The 19,643-nt window shown below is 38.7% G+C and overlaps 1 protein-coding gene across 9 annotated transcripts in view; it reads right to left on the bottom strand.

The window, feature by feature from the left end:
• BPTF (bromodomain PHD finger transcription factor) overlaps positions 1–19,643 on the bottom strand; it is a 92,556-nt gene that overhangs the window by 46,515 nt on the left and 26,398 nt on the right. For 8 of the 9 annotated variants that reach the window (XM_073310727.1, XM_073310729.1, XM_073310726.1 and 5 more), the window contains exons 3-5: positions 8,425–8,648; positions 5,516–5,725; positions 4,776–4,964 (exon numbers count right to left, since the gene is read on the bottom strand). In XM_073310727.1, the coding sequence (XP_073166828.1) occupies positions 4,776–4,964; positions 5,516–5,725; positions 8,425–8,648 (623 nt within the window). The remainder of the gene's footprint in view (positions 1–4,775; positions 4,965–5,515; positions 5,726–8,424; positions 8,649–19,643) is intronic. The other variant, XM_073310730.1, reaches the window with a different exon arrangement.

Raw genomic sequence — 19,643 nt, 5'->3', positions numbered from 1 at the left:
AAATTAATCACTATTTCTTTTGTTCTTTGTATTTAACCTCTCCTAGATTTCAAACCGGATTTTCTGCCTAACCTGCCATTCAAGATATTCTTCACATCCTGATATTCTGAAACTGCTGGTTAACATTACCAAAATATATGTTCATCAAAATACAAATTAAGAAAGAGTGAATCAGCAAAGACCAAACATATACTAAGTTAAAAACGATCTATGCTGTCAAACTCTCAGAGAAAGACAAAATTAGTTTTCTTACCTGCAGTTTTGGTTTCTCCTCATGTAGATACAGTGCTCTGGACAGATACTCCCTAAACTTGTCTAGTATTCTATACAGGTTTGGTTTAGCATGAGATTTTCTTATCTGTCTTCAAGTCAGGACAAGAGGGAATGTTAAATCATGCTAAAAATTGATGCAGTGTTGACAACATAATAGCAGGATTTCTTTAGCTTAACTCATTAAAAAAAAATTAAAAAAATTAAGTTTTGCTTCTTTGGAAATGTTTACTGAGGAAAGGTGTGATTAATTCAGCAAGCACGAGTGCAGGTGATGATGCTTCCAGGACCTACTCCTCCCCTCAAAGAAACTCTGACTTTTGCTAGACTGCAGAGAAATACCCATGAGTTATGACTTCTATCCAGAGCACTGGATCCATCAAAGAAGAATACTTAAATTTTAAAAAAATATCTGCTATACTTTTACAACTTTTTTTCCCAAAATTACAAAACCTAAATGTTTTATAAAAACAAGCCTTGTAAAACAGACTATATAGAAGTCAAACATTTTAATTTTTATATACATTTTTACTGAGTATATTTTTTAATACAACAAAGTAGACTCCCTAGTTTTGTGTCTGCAACCTAAGCATTACAGTACTGTGCTAGAGAATAAAAAACAAGAAATGAAAGTGACTAGCTTGTTTTGTTATCCAAACTAGGGGGAATGCAAAAATGGAACATTAATGGTAAGAAGTTTTTTTAGAATTCTTACAGTTTATATTATTAAAAGTGTTATTAGTAACAGATAAAGAACATTTTTTTAAACTGACAGTGGCCCATAAAGTATTTTTTTAATCTGTATTTTATTTACCATCTCGGAATTAGATGTAAATGGATCACACTGCCTGTCGTTGTATTTAAAATGCAGTTCCTCCCTCATTTCTTAGAGCTAAGCAACAGCTTCACCAAGACAATGAATATACATAGGAACATCTACTCTGACTGGATGAATTGCCGTTTTTAAACTAGAAATTCTTAAAAAACCCCAAACCTGTCCACATATACTGGAAACAAGTCTCTACACAGACTAGTTCACATATATGGTATAAATAACTGTAGTGTTCAAGTGCCCACATGAAAAATGAAGACCCTCCATCTATTATCTGTAACATCTGTAAAGGACATTTTCTACAACAAAATTAAACAGTTTTGACAGTAACAAAAGAAGGGAAATTCAGAATTAACATCTATAACATCTTTAATGTAACCTGATTTGATCATGTTTTCCTGTTACTCCAATGGCTTTCTGAATATCCAGGATGGTGAGAGTTAAATCTTTATCCATGTCATGTTATAATTAGCAAAATCAGAGTAGATCCCTGCAGAACACGCCTGTGATGGTTCTGATATTCTAAAAATGATGTGCCTGCCTACTGCTTTGGCTTTTTGTTCTATGAGATACAGAAGATGGACAAAATCTTTAGGAACTCAGAAGAGGGTGGACGTCCATGAAGTATTCTAGTGAAGTAATTGGCCACCTAGCAGGTACTTCGTGTTCCATCCCCTCACTACTGGTAGAAGAAATGGACTGCCCCTCCAAAGGGATGGGAAGAGTCTTGCTTCCCTGACATAAAAACATTTTAGTTGGTTTGATTTACTTGGTCTGCCAGTTTGAGCCCATCCCTTAAAGTCCTCGACTTCTGGAACCTCATCTGGTAGCAAGACTTAAGAGAATCTGAGCAACTATAGTGAAAGAAGGACGAAAGAAGACTACTTGGGCTCCACAGGCAGTCCTGAACCTGGAAGCTCTGAAGAGCTTGATTCAAGGCCTCCCACTTTTAAAGCAGCAATAATGAGTTTCAGCGTCTGTCGCTCTTGGCATCTTGCCCTTAACCAGCAGCTCTTCCCACCATGAGGTTACTCATAAGTAGAAAGGAGACCAAGGTTTGTGTGTCTAGGGAGACCTCTGGCAGTAAGTCTGAAACCAAGCAGGTTGGTCCAGATCTCCATGTACTTGTGATCTGTCAAAGAGTCTAGATTCAGAAGTTGGAACCAAACAGTTGATGTTTTGGAACAAAAGGCTATGGATGAACCTGCCAATATGGTCTGTGATCAGGTCATGGATTTCTCCTGAGGTCAGAATCTTACAGAAGAAACACACCTCCTCCATCTAGAACTCGGACTCTCCGAATTAGTGACTAGGATGCCAACATGCAGGACGGACCCCTGGGTCTCATACTATCTCTTAAGCAGGCACAGAAAAGAAAAGGTGCAATTAGGTTTAGGGCCTGGTGAGCATTGGGCTTATTTCAGGGTTCCCTATCTCCTTGATAACCTTGTACAAGGGAAACACAAGGAGGGGTTTTTCCTGAACTTGAACAACCTCTTCCCGAGGGCCCTCTGTTCCTGGAGTCCTCCCTGGACAAAATCCAGACTTTGGACATCACCTCCCCAAGGGTGCTGAAGGTCAGGTGCTCAGATACTTTGGTAGTATACAGTATACCGAAGTGGTATACAGCCCTATATAGAATAGAGAACAGAATGGCGAACAGAAAGGTCCTGTCATCCTTTTGAGACTGGTGGTGGGTCATGTCTCCCTCTCTGGGAAATACTCACCATCAAAAAAGCAGAGGAATAAATCTGCTGAGAATCCAAGGGTTCTCAGAGCACCCGTAACCTCACTGCACCTTGTTTTGGGTGAGACACAGATCCAGAACATGATCAGTATTGTTTGGTCCCAAACCTGCCCATTTGCTGGTTGGGGAGGACAGAATCATCTAAGGCCTGGAGTTTGGAGGAGAACGGGAAGGTAGACCACCCCCTCCCAACCTACATTCACATGATGAACTGAGATCCAGAGGGCATATAGCTGGGAAGAAAGTAGGTAGATTCTCTCTTCCATATCTACATCTCAGCTTCTGCTCCACCTATGTGGGAATGGATGCCTGCCTGTTGTATGTCATAGGTCTCCCCACGCTCTTGAATAAAGGTCCCTATGACTGTGCAGTAGCAGCAGACTTATTACTGCAAGGTAGCAAAGAATTCAGGGTAGGCTGCAGGTAGAAAAGCTTGGCTGGATGCAACCAGCTAGAGCTACTTGCAAAAACATAACAAGGAACAGCAGCCCCGAGTCCAGCCCAATAAGCATCTTCATAAATGCATTTGTCAACAAAAAATATAAACTCAAATTTTGAATCATCAAGCATATGTGCTTTCCCCATGCACCTTCAGTAATATCCTGTAAGAAAAGGATTATTTCCTCATTAACTCTAAAAGGAAATATGTACTCAACAGGTGATTTGTGAACAGTAATGGAAAAAAATTATGCTTGATCTATAAATCCTAAACAAAAATATGTTTTTTTTCCCCCAAGCACAAGCACATTTTCCCTATTGGAGATGTACATAAAACTGCTAATCCAATTATGAAGCTATTTACTAATGGAGAGAAATAAAACTAACTGGTGGTGGAGAATAATGAGGGTCATTTCATACAAAAGAATTAAATACAGTAATGTTTTAAAAGTTAAATAACCACCCAGAAACATTACAAACTACGTCTGTATGGAGGCATTTTACTTGTTCTTGGAACACAGCACACCATATTTTTCAATGAGTTATCAAGAACCAACTTTCAAATCTAACATACCAAGTGTGCTTTTTTCAACTGCAGTACCTTAGTTAAAAGAAAAGGAGTACCTGTGGCACCTTACAGACTAACAAATTTATTTGAGCATAAGCTTTCGTGAGCTACAGCTCACTTCATCGGATGCATGTACCTTAGTTGTAATATTGATTCAAGTGAAAATACAACTTTCATGATCTTAATTAATGCTATGAGTTATTCAAATTAACTTATCTGTTGCTAATGTAGGAATTTGGTCAAAAGTACAATGTTCTCTCTCTTTTCTAAAAAGTATTTGTATGGTTTTAATGTACTAATTAATGCTCCAGACCTAAGCAAGTCATACTCATTCCTGAGTTTCAAGAAAAGAATTGTATTTTATGGAGTAGCAAATTACTACTGCACGAAATAAAAAAAACAGCTTAAAAGAAAAACAAACTTTGTACATACATTATTAAGCTTCAGCCTACAGATTTTTGGGATGATGCAAGACTTTTCTCCAGGCAACCCAATGCAAGAACCTATATGAATAACTGCAAATACTAATTTTTTCTTGTTAATTATTTTTACAGTACATTACAGGTTCAACGATTTAACAGCCATTAGCAAATAAAAGCTTGAAATAAACCTTTGTAGGATGTTCACCACCACTACGGTTTGCAATGAAGAAAAATAAAATATATAGTAAACAGAATATGAGAAAAGCTTAGCCACAGTAATCTTTGGAGGGCATGGAAGCATATGCTAACAGCAGGGAGGACCACATTAAAAAATTCTAAATGTTAGATGACAATGCAGCAGTAAAGGATGGCAGTGAAAGCAAATAGCATGAATGAACATACACTGTAAATGGTTTTAGTTGACAAACCATAATTTATAAGAAGAAAATCTTAAAGGTTCCCCAAATTACAGAGGCATTGATACAGCGCCCTCTGTACCTGAGAGATCCTGAGGGAGCTCTGATGCCACTTTCTTCTCTGCCACATTGTTGCTATCAAAGGTTTCTGACTGACACCCCATTGCGTTCTTCCCTTCAGAGGAACTAGTTTCTCCTGCAGAAGGATTTGTGGTGCTGCCGTCTGTGCTTGATGCCCCAGAGTTACTTTTATCCCCAACGTCTGTTGGCTCTACAGTAAAATGCACAACAAATCTTTAAGGATATTCTTAACATTTCCTTAGGATGTCATCTGGCCTTATCCATGCTAAAAAGCAGACTTCGTGCAGTTCCTTGTATTATGTCCACTTTGTAGCACCAAAATATATTGAGTGTATTTCTGCAGTAAGGATAGTGTCTTCATAGAATCAGAGAACAGAAACAGGCCAAAACTACTTAATTCTACTTTAAAAATAGCATTAGAAATCAATCCTTTGATACTGGTGGATGTACACATATTGACTGCCATCAGTGAGCTTCATGCCAGAAAAGCCAGACATCTCAAAGCAAAAATGGAGTCAAATTGTAAAACAGCAGTAGGGAAAATGAGCTATCCAACACTACCAAAGAGAAACAATGGTATATAACCATAAAGAAGCAAACTAGCATTATCTCTTTAAAAGCAATTTTAAAAAAATCTTGCCAGTGTAAAAAATTACATTAATATTTCCAGAAGTAAATGTGCTAGTAAAAGGTTATTTAAAAACAACAAAAATATTGCTAATGCAAGGTCAGTTTCTTTACCTTCTGTTTTTCCTTTTTCTGAGTCTTGTTCAGATGGTGTGTCTTCATTTTTTTCCTGTAGTTGGTCTGCAGGTTCTTCCTTGCCTTTTTCAGTATCTGTTTGGTCATTATTTTCAACATCATTTTTGTCCTTATCTGTTTCCTCAGCTGCTTGACTTTTATCCTCCACTATTTCTCCTTTTTTGACTCTAAGAGCATCCAATATTTCATCTACAGTAGGAAAAAACCGGTAAAATTCAGGCAACAAGAATCAAAATACCCTTTATAGAGCCATTAAGTAGAAGTCTTAAATCAAAAGTCATTTAAATCAAGATGGCCTTCAGGTTTAAAGCATTACCTTTCACAATCACAAAACAAAAGCCAGGAGCTAAGAACAAAAATTAACATCCAAGTTCTTACTCCTTTTTCCATTTTCAGATGCATGGAAATTGGAATGCTCGAGTTCTTGATTTCTCAACATTATGTTATGTACAAAATACCAAACCCCTTTACACAGTCCTTTATTGTTCTATGGTAGATAAACTGAGTTTCAACTTACTGTTTATGGGGTTCTACATAAAGTTTAAAGATGCTATCACACTTTCTCTAAAAGATTAGGGTTTTGCTCCAGTGTTTTTGTTGAAAATATTTGCATGGCCAGTGTCATATGCCTGTTTATTCCTGCCCCTCTTTACACTGGGGGAATTCAGGAGGTCAGGATCAAATCTATTTCTGCCTTTTTTTTTTTTTTAAAGTGGTCTACATAGTTGCTTCCTTTTGTCTCCTTCCCTTGGGATTACACATCTATACACCAAAGACCAGCTATATGAGACTGTCATGCTAAGCACTGAAGTACAGTGTAATTTCTGTTCAACTGCTTCTATAAAAATCCAAGCCATGTAATTTACTGAGAGTTGAGTACATGTATTGATGGTTGGCTCCAAATATCTGCTGAGCAGCACTCCACCCATGGCGATTCACATTCACATTTTAACTTTTGAGTATTAAGCAGAAAGAATTAATTATGGAATCAGACTGTCTCCAGACAGGTCTTTTTGGGATTTTTTTTAAACATCACTTATACTGCCATTATAAGATCCGGTTTGACCAGTAAAACCTTGAAATAGTGATTCTGACTTGATTACTGTAACTTATTATTGAGAATTAATTGAGGGTGCTCTCAATTCAATTCAGATTGCATGTGACTGAATTCTCACCAAGTCAATTCCTTCTCCATGTCATGCCATTCTTATCCTTACCCACTTTGGCTTCCAGTAAAGTATAACGGATTTGAGCATTAATCATTGAAACTCAATAATACTGCACCATCCTACCTCCTAGTTTTTGTTATTTTGTACTCCTTCTCTGAATGACGTAAGAATAGCTGCTTTGCTCACAATGTTGAATGAAGGCTTTCTAAACTTTGAAAGACTTCATACTTTCAGTAATTATATCTCATAACTAATAAAAATCCTTTCATCAAGACATAAAAAGCTGAATTGCTTAAACTGTTAATTTAATATAGCCAAAGCTACATAAATGCATATTGTATTTCAGTAAGAAAAAAAGGCTGAAATAAATATTGAGCGTGTAAGTTACAGCCTTCGTTCCTTGAGGAAACCACACAGGTGATACAAATCATTAGCTTGTGTAGGGCACGCATGTAAACAAGGATTCAGATACAGCTTCTATGTAGTTGATACTTCATCTTGCTTGTTTTCTCTGCCTAGAATTTCCCTAGATTTTTTACTTTGTCAAAGCTATCTAGAGAAAACAGATTATACCAAATGCCAAATCACATACATCCATGGAGTTCCTTTAAATCTTTCACATCTGAACCAAGAATTATTGCCACAATACACATAACTCATAGAAAACACTTAATTCTTTCATTTACTAGTAACATTATACAGTTGCGTTTGAGGAGCATTATGTACTTCCCCCAGTTAGTAGTAGCATTTAACATTTACTTTACACCAGATTGCTGGATAATTAGAAATTCTAAAATTTAACATTAGGGAATTTATATCTTTGGCACTCATTTGGAAGGGACTGTACTTTGACAGCAGTCTACAATATTCTATTAAAACAAATGGCTCAGACTTCAATTTTTAACAAGAAGTTCTGTGGAGAAATGAAATGTTAGTAAAAATGTTAAATTAAAACAAGGTTGAGTAGATCTCATTCATAATTGTAGTGTCAATGTTTACAAAGTACTAGATAGGAAGTACAGAAGAAATTTCCTAATAATTAGAAAGCTACTAGAGTATTAAATATGTGGACCTGCAGATGCAGACGTCTAGGTCTCTAAACAAAACTTAACAGACCTAAAATTAAAAAGTTATATAAGTCATATTTCTCAGGTAATTCAAAATTGTATTCTACCCCTTCAAAGAATATTACCTCCAGACAGAGTTAACAGGAAGGACAACTCCGTTTTGAACCCCTGCCACTAATATCTATATGAAATCCAAAAAAGGTATAGATTTGGACTTTTCTCTGGAATGGTCATATCACCACATAAAATTCAGTTAACAGGATACTTAACCATTTTACTAATGAACACTCCATCTCTCTCCCTTTCCCCACCACACACTCTCTCTTACGTGGAACATAACATTAAGTCAATGGAAATTCAGGACATAAGTATGTTTGGCAGTGCTAGAAAAATATGTCTAGAGGATATATCAAGCAGTCCAGCAGGACTAAAACTGTTTAAAACAGGAAGTATGGAAGCAACTTCAGAAATTCTTAACATTGCTACTGCCAGCCAGGTTGACGTTAGAAAGTTATTAACAATACATTTCAAAAAAGCATTTGTATATGTGAAACTTGGGGGCAGACATTACTGCAATGTTTAAAGACTCTGAAGTAAAATCATAATCTGAAAGTGTTTAACATTCATTCCCATGATAGACAGATATTCCTACCATTTGCTGCAGCAAGGAAAGATTTGTTGTTGCCCCGTGCTTTGTTAGTAAGGTCTTCCGTGATATCCATATGCCGATGGATTTCTTGGCACATTTCTTCAAGAGTTTTGCAAAGATCAGCTTCCCAGTAATCTTTGTCTAGGCATTCAATTAACTGTGCCAGCTGGACCTTTGTGCTATAGTACCAGAGTTTCTTATCCTTCTCGTTGTCTGAATCTTCCTCTCTGCAATAACAGTTTGAGAACAATTGTTTTATACATTTATTTTAGATAAGTGAAGAAAATTAGATAAGATGAATTTACCTGCTCCTTTTTTCCAAGAAAATATTAAGCAATAAGGGCTGAATAAGATTAACACCCGAGATTCACCTTTGGCCTCCCAAGCTTCTAAAGAAGCTCCCTCTCTTTCCACCTCCAAATGTTCTTTTCACACCACTTCCTCCCTGTTCCCTCAAAAAAGCCAATATTCACAATCACTTCCCAGGGAGGTTAAAAGAAAAGCTTTTAAATCATTGCCTCAAATCTGGTTTGTCCATCTTCCAGTAGGATTTACTACAGTTATTTTTCAATGATTACAATATTACTAAATGCCTATGCTTACCAAGCACTCCTAAAACCAATGCAATATTATGGCTTTGATATATTTAAAATTTCAGTCAGAAAATTTAAAGATGGGGAATCCCATAATCACCATGAAATGTTTTATATTACTATTCAGATAGTATTTACCTGTGTGCGCACGCATCAGAGTGGTGAAGAAGGCACAGGCCCTTGCGCTCGCTGCAGAGGATCTCTATTCAGATCCCTATAATCTGGAGGTTTGGGGAGCACAATGCTCTGCTCCTCCTCTATACCTAATTCTTCCAAACAAACCAGTCTGAAGCAACCCGATCAGGGGAACTTGCTGAATTTCCCTCACTACTGGCCCTCTCCAGTGTTTTTTCTCCCCAATGAAAGTATATGATTTGGCCTTATGCATTCAGGAACACAAGTATCCTTAGTGATTTGATGAGTTTATTTACATATTAGAATACTTTAAATTAAGATTATAAAGCAAGCTAAACAGTCAGTTACACACAGACAGTGCAGAAAAACTCAAATTCACCAAAGTGTTGTTACGAAGACAATCATCCTCAAAATTGCAAAAATATCAGGAGCTTGGAAGTAATGGCAATATGACTTTACATTAAATCAACACCTTTCTAGACATTACTTCAAAATATGTTTTTGACTGGCTGACAGAATCTGGCATATCGCAAAGAAATACTACCCTTTCCATTAAAAAGGACTTAGGGGAATCTTTCCTTGCTTTTGGAAGGCAACTAAGACTCTAGTTAATTTATTCTTCTAGTCCAGTGGTCCCTAAACTTTTTACAGGGGGTCCCCATTACCGCTGTCTGCACCTCCTCCCTTCCCCAAAGCCGCCACTGGGAGCTAGGAGCGAGGCCAGGAGCTAGTGCCAAAGCAGAGCAGGACTGTGTGGTGTTCCCTTCCTGCCCCCTTTGGGGGCTAGCCCCTGCCCCGCCGCATCCCCCGCCCTCCTAGAGAGGCACGCCCCATAGTTTGGGGACTACTGCTCTAGTCTTTCTAATCTCCATCTGATCTTCATAGTTTAGCATGTTTTAGTTATTTAGTGGTTTTAAAAGGTTTCCAACAAAAATGATTATTTAAGAAAATTTTCAAGTTGTTCACACAGATTACAGATCCAACGGATAGTTCAAAAATAGTTTTTATATTGTCAACTCTTTGTTCTTATTTATCTCTGTGGTGTACTCTAACACTTAGCCACCTATGTGTTTTTCAAACTTAACAGAGTTAATGGTTAAACCATATTTCATCTAAACTAAGAAAAAATTATGCTAGTCTGATAGGTGCTTCAAATCCTATGAGTGAAGAGACTGTCGAACTACTGGGATATGGAAAGGAAAAGCAGGAGGAGGCAGAAACTCAAGAAGAGAAGGGAGAGAAAACAGCACGCAAGTGACAATATAGCTTATTCAGAAAAAGAAGAACAGACTGTAAACGAAAAGAACAGATAAGAGAAAAAAAGTGGTAAAAGAGCAAGAGGAAAAGAAAAAAGAATACATGCTTACAGTGTTGTATTTATTTGTTACTCGTTTTATATCCCTGGCAGACACCACTGCAATGATGGGAGTGGGAAGGGTTGGCAGAGCTGTTGTAGGAGCTAGACAGTCATTTTGCTGCTTAGTAATATTGTGGAGCACATGTAATTGTTGATAAGAGTTATACTTTTATGAAATTACTTAATTACTCAGCAGCAGGCATATTTGTTTTTCATTTTGAAACCAATTTATAAATCACACAAGATTACTGGCTAACCAACACAGAAGCCCACCTCACCTATCTATCTTAGCTACTTAGAAGACTCCCATTATCAAAGTATCTGAGTGCCTCTCAGTCTTTACTGTATTTATTCTCAACATCCCTGTCAGGTAGGAAAGTACTGTTATTCCCACTTTACAGATTGGAAATGGACGCAGAAAGAAGCTACGCGACTTACCGAGACTTTGGCTGTGGCCATCAAGCAGGTTTCTTCCTCTGACCTCCTTTTTTCCCCACCTAGCTTCCTACCAATGAATCCAAAATGCCACAGCTAAAGTCATATCTGTTGCTCTGACCATACAGTTACCCAGCCTAAGACACCCATCTCCTCCTCCCCCTCCCTCTGTTCTCATTTCTTCTTACTCCGGTGTTGCAGGGCTCCCTCAGGTCACCCCATCATACAGCAATGTAGATTCACATCTAGTAGATTTCTCTCTCCACTCCAGGCATAGAGACAGAGAGCTTACCCTACCATCTATAAATTGCCATGTTATAGTCTGACACCCCAAAAGAATCCTGAGCCACCCAGATGGATGCTACATCACAAAGGGATGATATTTTACAGGAGAGACCACAAAGGTAAACTTTCTGGATCTAGTCAAAGCTCTAATCGTTTCATGACTGCTCTGATCATGTACAGGAAACAGACTACTAAAAAACAAAGTATTTTTTGAGAGTGCCATCTAATTTTTTCACAGGGTTTCACTGGGCATGGTATTTCCCTGGCAAGAAAGCTACAAAGAACATAAGGACAGCCACACTTGGGCAGACCAATAGTCCATATATCCCAGTATCCTGTCTTCTGACAGCGGCCAGTGCTAGGTCCTTCAGAGGGAGTGAACAAAACAGCAACTTATTGAGTGATCCATTCCATTGTCCAGTCAGAGGTTTAGGAACACTCAGCTAATGGCTGTTCCTTTCTAGATTAGAAACTGCTCTTCCCAGAGGACAGGGTGGATAAAAATCAATTATTTTTTTTTTAAATAAAAAATCTGATTTTTTTATTTAAATCCATTTTTCTGATAAAATGCTTTTTGAGGGAAAAAACCTATCTAAAGATAGTTTTAATTAAGATACATTATAGCTCAAAAACATCTCATTCTGGAATAGGGATTTAAATTCTAATTCTATTATATGAGACAATATATTCACATAATGTTTAAGAAAAGTTGGTAAATGAGTTCCAATAGTTCATGGATTAGGGACCCAATCTTAGGCGGTTCCAGGGGCTTCTGTACAGATTTAGTTTACCTTTCTATCTACCCAATGGGACTCAGTGCTCAGTCTAGAAGATACCATCAGAGATGCTTAGTTTGCAGTTCTCAAACCGTGGATTTGTGTCTCCAGAGATAACATGCTTGTTAACAGCAAAAATGTTTTAAAATAAATAAATATCTAGAGAGATGAAAAATAACAGACCTCAACCCTACTGTCCCTCTGCAAATTTGTGTACAAAGAGTCAATCCCTTACCTCTCTTTAAAAGTGCAAAGTTTCAGAAAGTTCAATGAATAGAAGATTGTTGGGGGCAGAGTAGATCTGGACAAGGAGAAGAAGTCTAGAGATAAATGTGAGAAGGGAGGGACAGGCAGCAGAAACAAAAGTGAAACTGTTTGAGCAGCATATTCCAGAAGTCTTGAGGTCTTTCTGAGTGTAGCCCTCATTGATTTGAGATCTACCATACCATTCTCTCACTAGAAGGGAAAACCTATAATGACAGCAGGCCGTAAAAAAGACCCAGTTTGGGAATATTTTAATGAAGTTCCTCTACCTGTGGGTAAGAGAGGCATGCATGCAAAACGAAAACAGTGCAAAAAAAGCAATGCAAAGCCTGGTTGACCGAATGAAACAACATCATTAGAAGTGTTCCTTCTCAGGAAGGAGCTGCGTTGAAGATGATGAAAGGAACACATCTGAACATGCAGAATCTTCAGGTTGGTAAACTTTTTTATTTCATTACTTCTTTCTTAAGGGCTTCCTTCTGGTCTATTCTTGAATTCTCATGTCTGAGCAAAAAAATATATTTGTTACTCTATCATTTTAGATGCAGTTGTGATAAAAAATAAATAAAGCTGAAATAGGCAGATCTTCCTGCGGGAAGTGGCGTGGGCCAAGGGACTTACTGGCTGCCACTTCCCGCAGTCCCCATTGGCTGGGCACAGGGAACCGCAGCCAGTGGGAGCTGTGATCAGCCGAACCTGCAGATGCAGCAGATAAACAAACCGGCCGGGCCCTCCAGGGGCTTTCCCTGAACAAGTGGTGTCCCAAGTCTGGGAAACACTGGTCTAGAAGGTGAAATTGTTAACCTGAGTCTTGACGGGTGGAGCAATGTCCACAATGATCCTGTTGTATGTGCTTGTCTGACAATCAAAGAAGGGAATAAGAAGGGGAGTACATGTGGCACCTTAGAGACTAACAAATTTATTTGAGCATAAGCTTTCATAAGCTACAGCTCACATCCGATGAAGTGAGCTGTAGCTCATGAAAGCTTATGCTCAAATAAATTTGTTAGTCTCTAAGGTGCCACATGTACTCATTTTCTTTTTGTGGATACAGACTAACACGGCTGCTACTCTGAAACCTGTCATTGAAGAAGGGAATGTCTTCCTTATAGAAACAACTGATATATCAGGAAATGCACACACAGCGGAATACTTACAAGAAGTAGCAGTAAAAGCAATAAACTGAAAAACAATTCAAATGTCCAGTATGCAGCTTGGTCACAGACAATGCTACAAATGTATCCAAGATTAGAAGAAACTGAGAAGAGAGTCCCAAGCTAATAACATACGGTTGCAGTGCTCATTTATGCACCTCCTAGCCAAAGACTTCAGTGTTCCAGAAATAAAGGCTAATAATATTGAAATTGCAAAATACTTCCGTAACAACCACTTTGCAGCAGCTGCTCTGAAAAAGTGGGAGGAACCAAGCTAACTCTCCCACAAGACGTACGACGGAACTCAGTAGTGGACTGTTTTGAGCACTATATCAAGATCTGGCCTAATCTGATGACAGTTTGTGAACAAAATAGTGAAAAAATAGCCCAAGTTCTCAACATTGGGCTTAAGAGAAATGTTGAACACATGCTGAGCGCCCTGAAGCCTATTTCTATAGCCTTGAACAAAATGAAGGGAAATAGCTGTAAATAGCTGTTCTATTGCCGATGCTGTTGAAATTTGGAAGGAACTGAGATCTTAAAAAGATAAATATGCAAGGACAGAGTTAAATTACAAGCATTTAAAAAAAACGAATGGGACAAGCACTGTCTCCAGCTCATTTTCTTGCCAATATTTGCAATACTCGGTACCAGGGTCAAACCTTAACTGCTGAAGAAGAGGAATTGGCTATGACATGGATATCCAGCAATCATCCCTCCATTATGCCAACTATAATAAACTTCAGAGCGAATGATACACCATTCAAGAAATATATGTTTGCTGATGATGTTTTAAAGAAAGTCACTCCATTGAACTGGTGGAAGTCACTTAAGCACTTCAATTCAGAGACTGTTGAAGTGATAATCTCACTTTTAACAGCAGTAGCTTCTTCTGCTGGTGCAGAAAGAATATTTTCTTCCTTTGGACTAATTCATTCCAAATTGAGAAATCGTTTGGGACCTGAAAAAGCAGGAAAGCTTGTTTTTCTTTTCCAGATTATGAACAAACAGGAAAATGAAGCAGAAGATGACTGAGTTAGCTGCAGAAGCCAATATTTTATGTTCCTCATGTTGATCTGGCTGACACAGTTGATTTAATTTTTATTTAAAAAAACAAATGTCATTTAACTATTTTAGTTAAAAACAATTTTAACAAAAACAAACCTGATTTTAAAAAACTTGAATGTTTAAATTCAAAAATTCATATGCTTGTTTTGTTAAAATATTATATGCTTGCTGTTGAAGGAAAAAAATCCAGAATACACAACATTGATTTAGTCAAATAAAACAGTTTAAATGTCTGGTGATATTCTCCTCCTAATACAGCATGGCAAGAAAATCCTCCAAATATTAATGATTAACCTGTTGAATTGGAGATAGTTCACCTCCCAATGACTTCATAAATATCTGCTTCAATTACCTTTGGTAAATGAAATAACCAAACAATAATTCATTTTCCAATGTAACTATAAAACTAATCTGAAAAGTTTTCAAAATAAATCACTTTAAAAACGTATAGTGTGTACCTTTTAAAAATGAAACCTACATCTCTATCTCTGAGTTGTGAAGAATATGTATTAAAGGTTATAACAACCAACAAGAATGCACTTTTACGTAGAAATCCATGATTAAATTGAGTCTTCCTGACTAGAGGTTTAAATCAAATCCACCCTGCCAGAGGATTTTCCCTTCTTGGGATGATGTCAAATAAAGATTGGAAAGGGCATGAGACATGAAGAGATCCAAAGAAAACAAGGACTCAGGTCTACTGATGCCCATGATCTGGGCCTGCTGGGAGCCTTACAGAATGAGAGAGATGAGATCTGGAGTTTGTGTTGACAGTGTGGGAGGTAGATCATTGCCACTCAAAGAAGCTGTTTCAACAGAAACACCTGATATTTCTGGGCTGGGTTAGTCAGCACTGCTCCTAGAGAATGAATCAGGAGAGACAGCGGAGGATAGAACCAGAGAGACAGAATGGGGCCCAGGACTCTTGCTGCTTCTGATGCATTTGGGACAAAAGGAGTCTGCTAGAGCACGGGTCAGTGGAAACTCCCATACCTTGGGCACTTTCTTCCCCTCTGTCCAACCTGGCCTTTTCGTTTTGAGGACATGTTCAGCTTGACATAATGAAATCACAGGAAAAAACTGTGAATATCTGTAAAGCCTGGTCCTGCTTCAGTAAACAGGCTTCCAGCCCTTCCTGATGCTGCTATGGAGTGCGGGAGACCACACATACACAAAGCTGAACAGGAGCAGAGGACTCCAACCTATGGAAACCTCAGCACTACTGACAACCGAAACAGGAAGTACTGAGTAAAAGGAATCCCCCTGGTGTCCTTGATATACTGCCCTAAAGTGCCCCCCCTCCCCTCACACACACACACCTGATTCGTTGGCGGATTGGAGGGGAAAAAAAAGAAGGCCAAACTTCTGCCTAAAAAGAGGACACAAACATCCCAGAGGAACTTTTGTCTGCCTTGAAATGGAGTCTGGGTTTAAATATGGCTGCAGTACCACAAGCATGCTACCAGACTAGCCAATATCAGGTTTAAGAGGGGGAAATCTCAAGACAAATTTTACATTTTAGTATGTCTACACAGTAACAACACACCTGCAGCTGGCCTGAGTCAGCTGACTTGGGCTTGCAGAGCTCAAGCTGCAGGGCTGTAAAAATGTGGTGTAGCTGTTTGGGTCAGATTGCAACCAAGGCTCTGGGGCCCTTCTGCCTTGTGGGGTACCAGAGCTTGAGCTCCGGCTTGAGCCTGAACATCTACGCCGCAATTTTACAGTCCCACAGCACAAGTCAGTTGACATGGGCCAGCTATGGGTGTTTAATCACTGTGTAGACATTCCCTATCTTATCTTTAAAGTGTGGAATTCAATATTTAATATTAGTAAGTATGTTGAGTTTTGACAGAGGGATCAGAGGCTGCTAAACAGCCTGGGAGCTTGATTTATGGCTCTCTGTTAATCCGAACTATTACAGTTGATGTTTCTCCCACTTCCTCCTCATTTCCAGAGATTCTGGTTAAGCAATATCTCCAATGGAAAATGTTAAGACCTTCAGTGTAACCAGAATGACTTAATAAGGGGAGGTACAAGTTTGAGTTGGGGCCACTATGCCTGATAAAACTGGTGGAGCCACGACCTACCACCTTTGGCTTTAAGTTTTAAGAAAATGTATTGAGTGGAGATGGAAGTTTGTCAAGGTAAACTTTGAAATATGTTACATCAACGCAAAATTGAGAATCTGAGACCTGTTTTGTAAGAATCAAATTACTACAGAAAAAGGATCTAAATTTGACATTACTAACAGATGTTAGATAATTAAACTACCATCATCCCCTTCTTGCCCTCTCAGTCCTCATTTTAGGGCAAAGCTTTCTTCAAAATTTTATCTTACGTACTGATTTAACTGTTTTAGTTGCATTTTTTACTCCTGGGGAATTCTGTGCAGAATTCATGTCCCCCACAGATTTCTTTGCTTCCCTGCAGAAAAATGACTTCTGATGGGGAAGCAAAGGGAAGCCGCAAGAGCGGTCGTGTGATCCTCCTTAGCAGCGCAGGCAAGTCAGTTTGGGTGCCTGGAGCAGCTGGTAGAAACGTAAGTCACCGGTTGGGGGCAGGGGGGTAGCAGGCAGTAGGATGGGCAATCACCACTGGGGGGGGGGGATGGGCAATCACAGGTTTTGGAGGGGTGGGGGGGAAAATGGACAGTCATGCGTGTGAGAGAGTGAAACTTGGTCGGTCCCTCTCGCTCGCTCCTGTGGCACGCTAATGTACAGAATTACAGAATCATAGAACTGGAAGGGACCTTGGGAGGTCATCTAGTCCAGTCCCCTGCACTCATGGAAGGACTAAGTATTATCTAGACCATCCCTGACAGGTGTATACTCCTGGGGGAATTCTGCACCACTGCACAATGCAGAATTTTGCAGAAATTAACGTGTGCACAGAATTTCTTTCCCCCACAGAAATGGGCTGCAGTGCTGCTAGCTGCCACCAGGGGCCACTGGACCCAGCAGAACCCAACTCGCACATAGAAGACACTGCTGGGGGAGGGAGAGGGAGCTAGAAGGTTCCTGGCAGCTGCTGTTCCCAGCATTCTGTGAGGGAAGGAAAAAGCAGTGTGCAGGAAACTCCATGCAAGCCTGGTACCAAGCATAAGGCTGTTTCTCCCTCTGTATCTCTGGGCTCTTGCGGGGAGGGTTGTGGGTGTCTGGCCTCCTGGCTGGGCTCAGGGGAGGCAGAGAAACAGGAACGGGGTTGTCATAGGGGTTTCTTTAATGCTCTATTCCTGGGGGAATGTTTGTGTGTGTCTGTATTATTATAGACATACTTGCTGACAGGTAGAGCTGGTCTCCACTACTGGGGAGACTGACACTGCTGCAATCTAGTGAAGACCCACTAAACCGACGGCAGAATGCTCTCCAGTTCACACTGGTACCCCAGCTCTCCGAGAAGAGTAAGGGAAGTCGACCGGAGTGCATCTCCCATCGATTCAGTGCCGTGAAGACACAGGAGTAAGTTATTCATGCAGCTGGACTGGTGTAACTTAGGTCAACTTACCCCTGTAGTGAAGACAACCCTGCATTTTGAAATAAATTACCAAAATAATTGAAACTGGTGTGATTATGTAGTGTTATAATAATAAAATTTGCAGAATTTTGTAGAATTCAAAAATACTGTATGCAAAATTTTTAATTTTGGGTATAGAATGCCCCCAGGAGTAATTTTTCCCCTTCCTTAGTTGTTTTTTGTTTTCAGGTTAGTAGTTACTACTCAGCATAATGCATATTCAGTACCAAAAAATGCACTAAAAAACAATAAAACTGTGACTGTAAAATTTGACACTGCAATTAACAACCATCAACAATTAAATCTGAAAAACAAGTACTGTAAAAACTAAAATTTGTGACAAACCATACTGGTATATTTTCTCTTGTTATTAAGATTGTTTAATGGGAGGGTTAAGATTTCCATTCCATTCCATGGCAAACTATAATTTCAAATTGTACCTGCAAGAGTAGAGACTCCATATTAACACTGAAGTAAATCACTGATAAGTATCTGAAAGCCTAGATAGTGCCAAAAATGGCAAAAATAAAAATTTTAATTTTCAGTTTTAATAGTGTAATGTTAGCATAACAAGATTTCTAAATTATTTAAATCTGATATACTGTAACCATTCTCAGACTGTAAAGAACCTTTTCTCCTGCATAACTGAACTGAGTTTCTCCCACCACCATTTTGGAATCTTAGGGAAGGGAGAGGAGATAATTAACATTATCTGAATTTATGTTAGCATGTATTACAAAAATCTTTAACCTAATCAGTTTCATGCTCTAGTTCTCACACACACAACTGGGATTATCAGTATTGGCAATATTACAAGGGAATGTCTAAATTCAAGGAAAATCTTTAACTGAAATTTAGGTCTTCCCCCTTTTTCAAAAAAATCTTTATATTTTGTGCCTAATACACCTGACAATGTACCTTTAAAGAATTAAAAGATTTCCAATTAAGCAGTTTAGATAATAAAGAGACTCAATTTCATTTTCTTTTAAAGTGTTCACATTTATTTAAGATTCCAAATACTTAGAGTTTAGAATTATTCGCACACCAATCAGATCACTACTTTCTGGGTACTGTACAGTGCATTTAGGTATAATCTTTAAAGCTGTGGTTCCAAAAACTCTCACATGTAAATCTTATTCCACATATGTTTCAACTACAGCCTCCAACCAACTGTTCCCCCAGAAGACTAGTGGCATATAGGGTCTGCTCTAAAGCCCACTAAAACCACAGGAATTATCAGTGACTTCCATGGACTCTGGATTAGGCCCAAAAATGGGTTTAAGGAGGAAAATGACAAGAGGATGCTGCTCACTGAAAACACACTGAGTAGCTCCCATCTGACTCCAGCCTTGTAACAATAAGGTGGTAACAAGATGATGCAGGACCACTGAAGTACTTGAACATCAGCACACAAACAATGCAGAGATGAACTCTGTCTTTGCTCTGTAAAAAACATTTAAGAGAAAAAAGTGTTTACACCACTAGTTCACTTCTATATTTTGAGCAGTGAGGCAAGTACTTATTTTACTCTTAAATGTTTGACTATTCTCTTATGACTGAAGTGGAAGTTCAAACATCTTTAGCACTTTATTTGCTAGCCTCCATTTGCTGAGGGAAAAAGGAAGTGCGCTGGAAAAGTCAG

The sequence above is a fragment of the Lepidochelys kempii genome, chromosome 14 (assembly GCF_965140265.1).
Source record: "Lepidochelys kempii isolate rLepKem1 chromosome 14, rLepKem1.hap2, whole genome shotgun sequence".
Lineage (NCBI taxonomy): Eukaryota > Metazoa > Chordata > Testudines > Cheloniidae > Lepidochelys > Lepidochelys kempii.
This window is presented reverse-complemented; position numbering and strand designations above follow the sequence as displayed.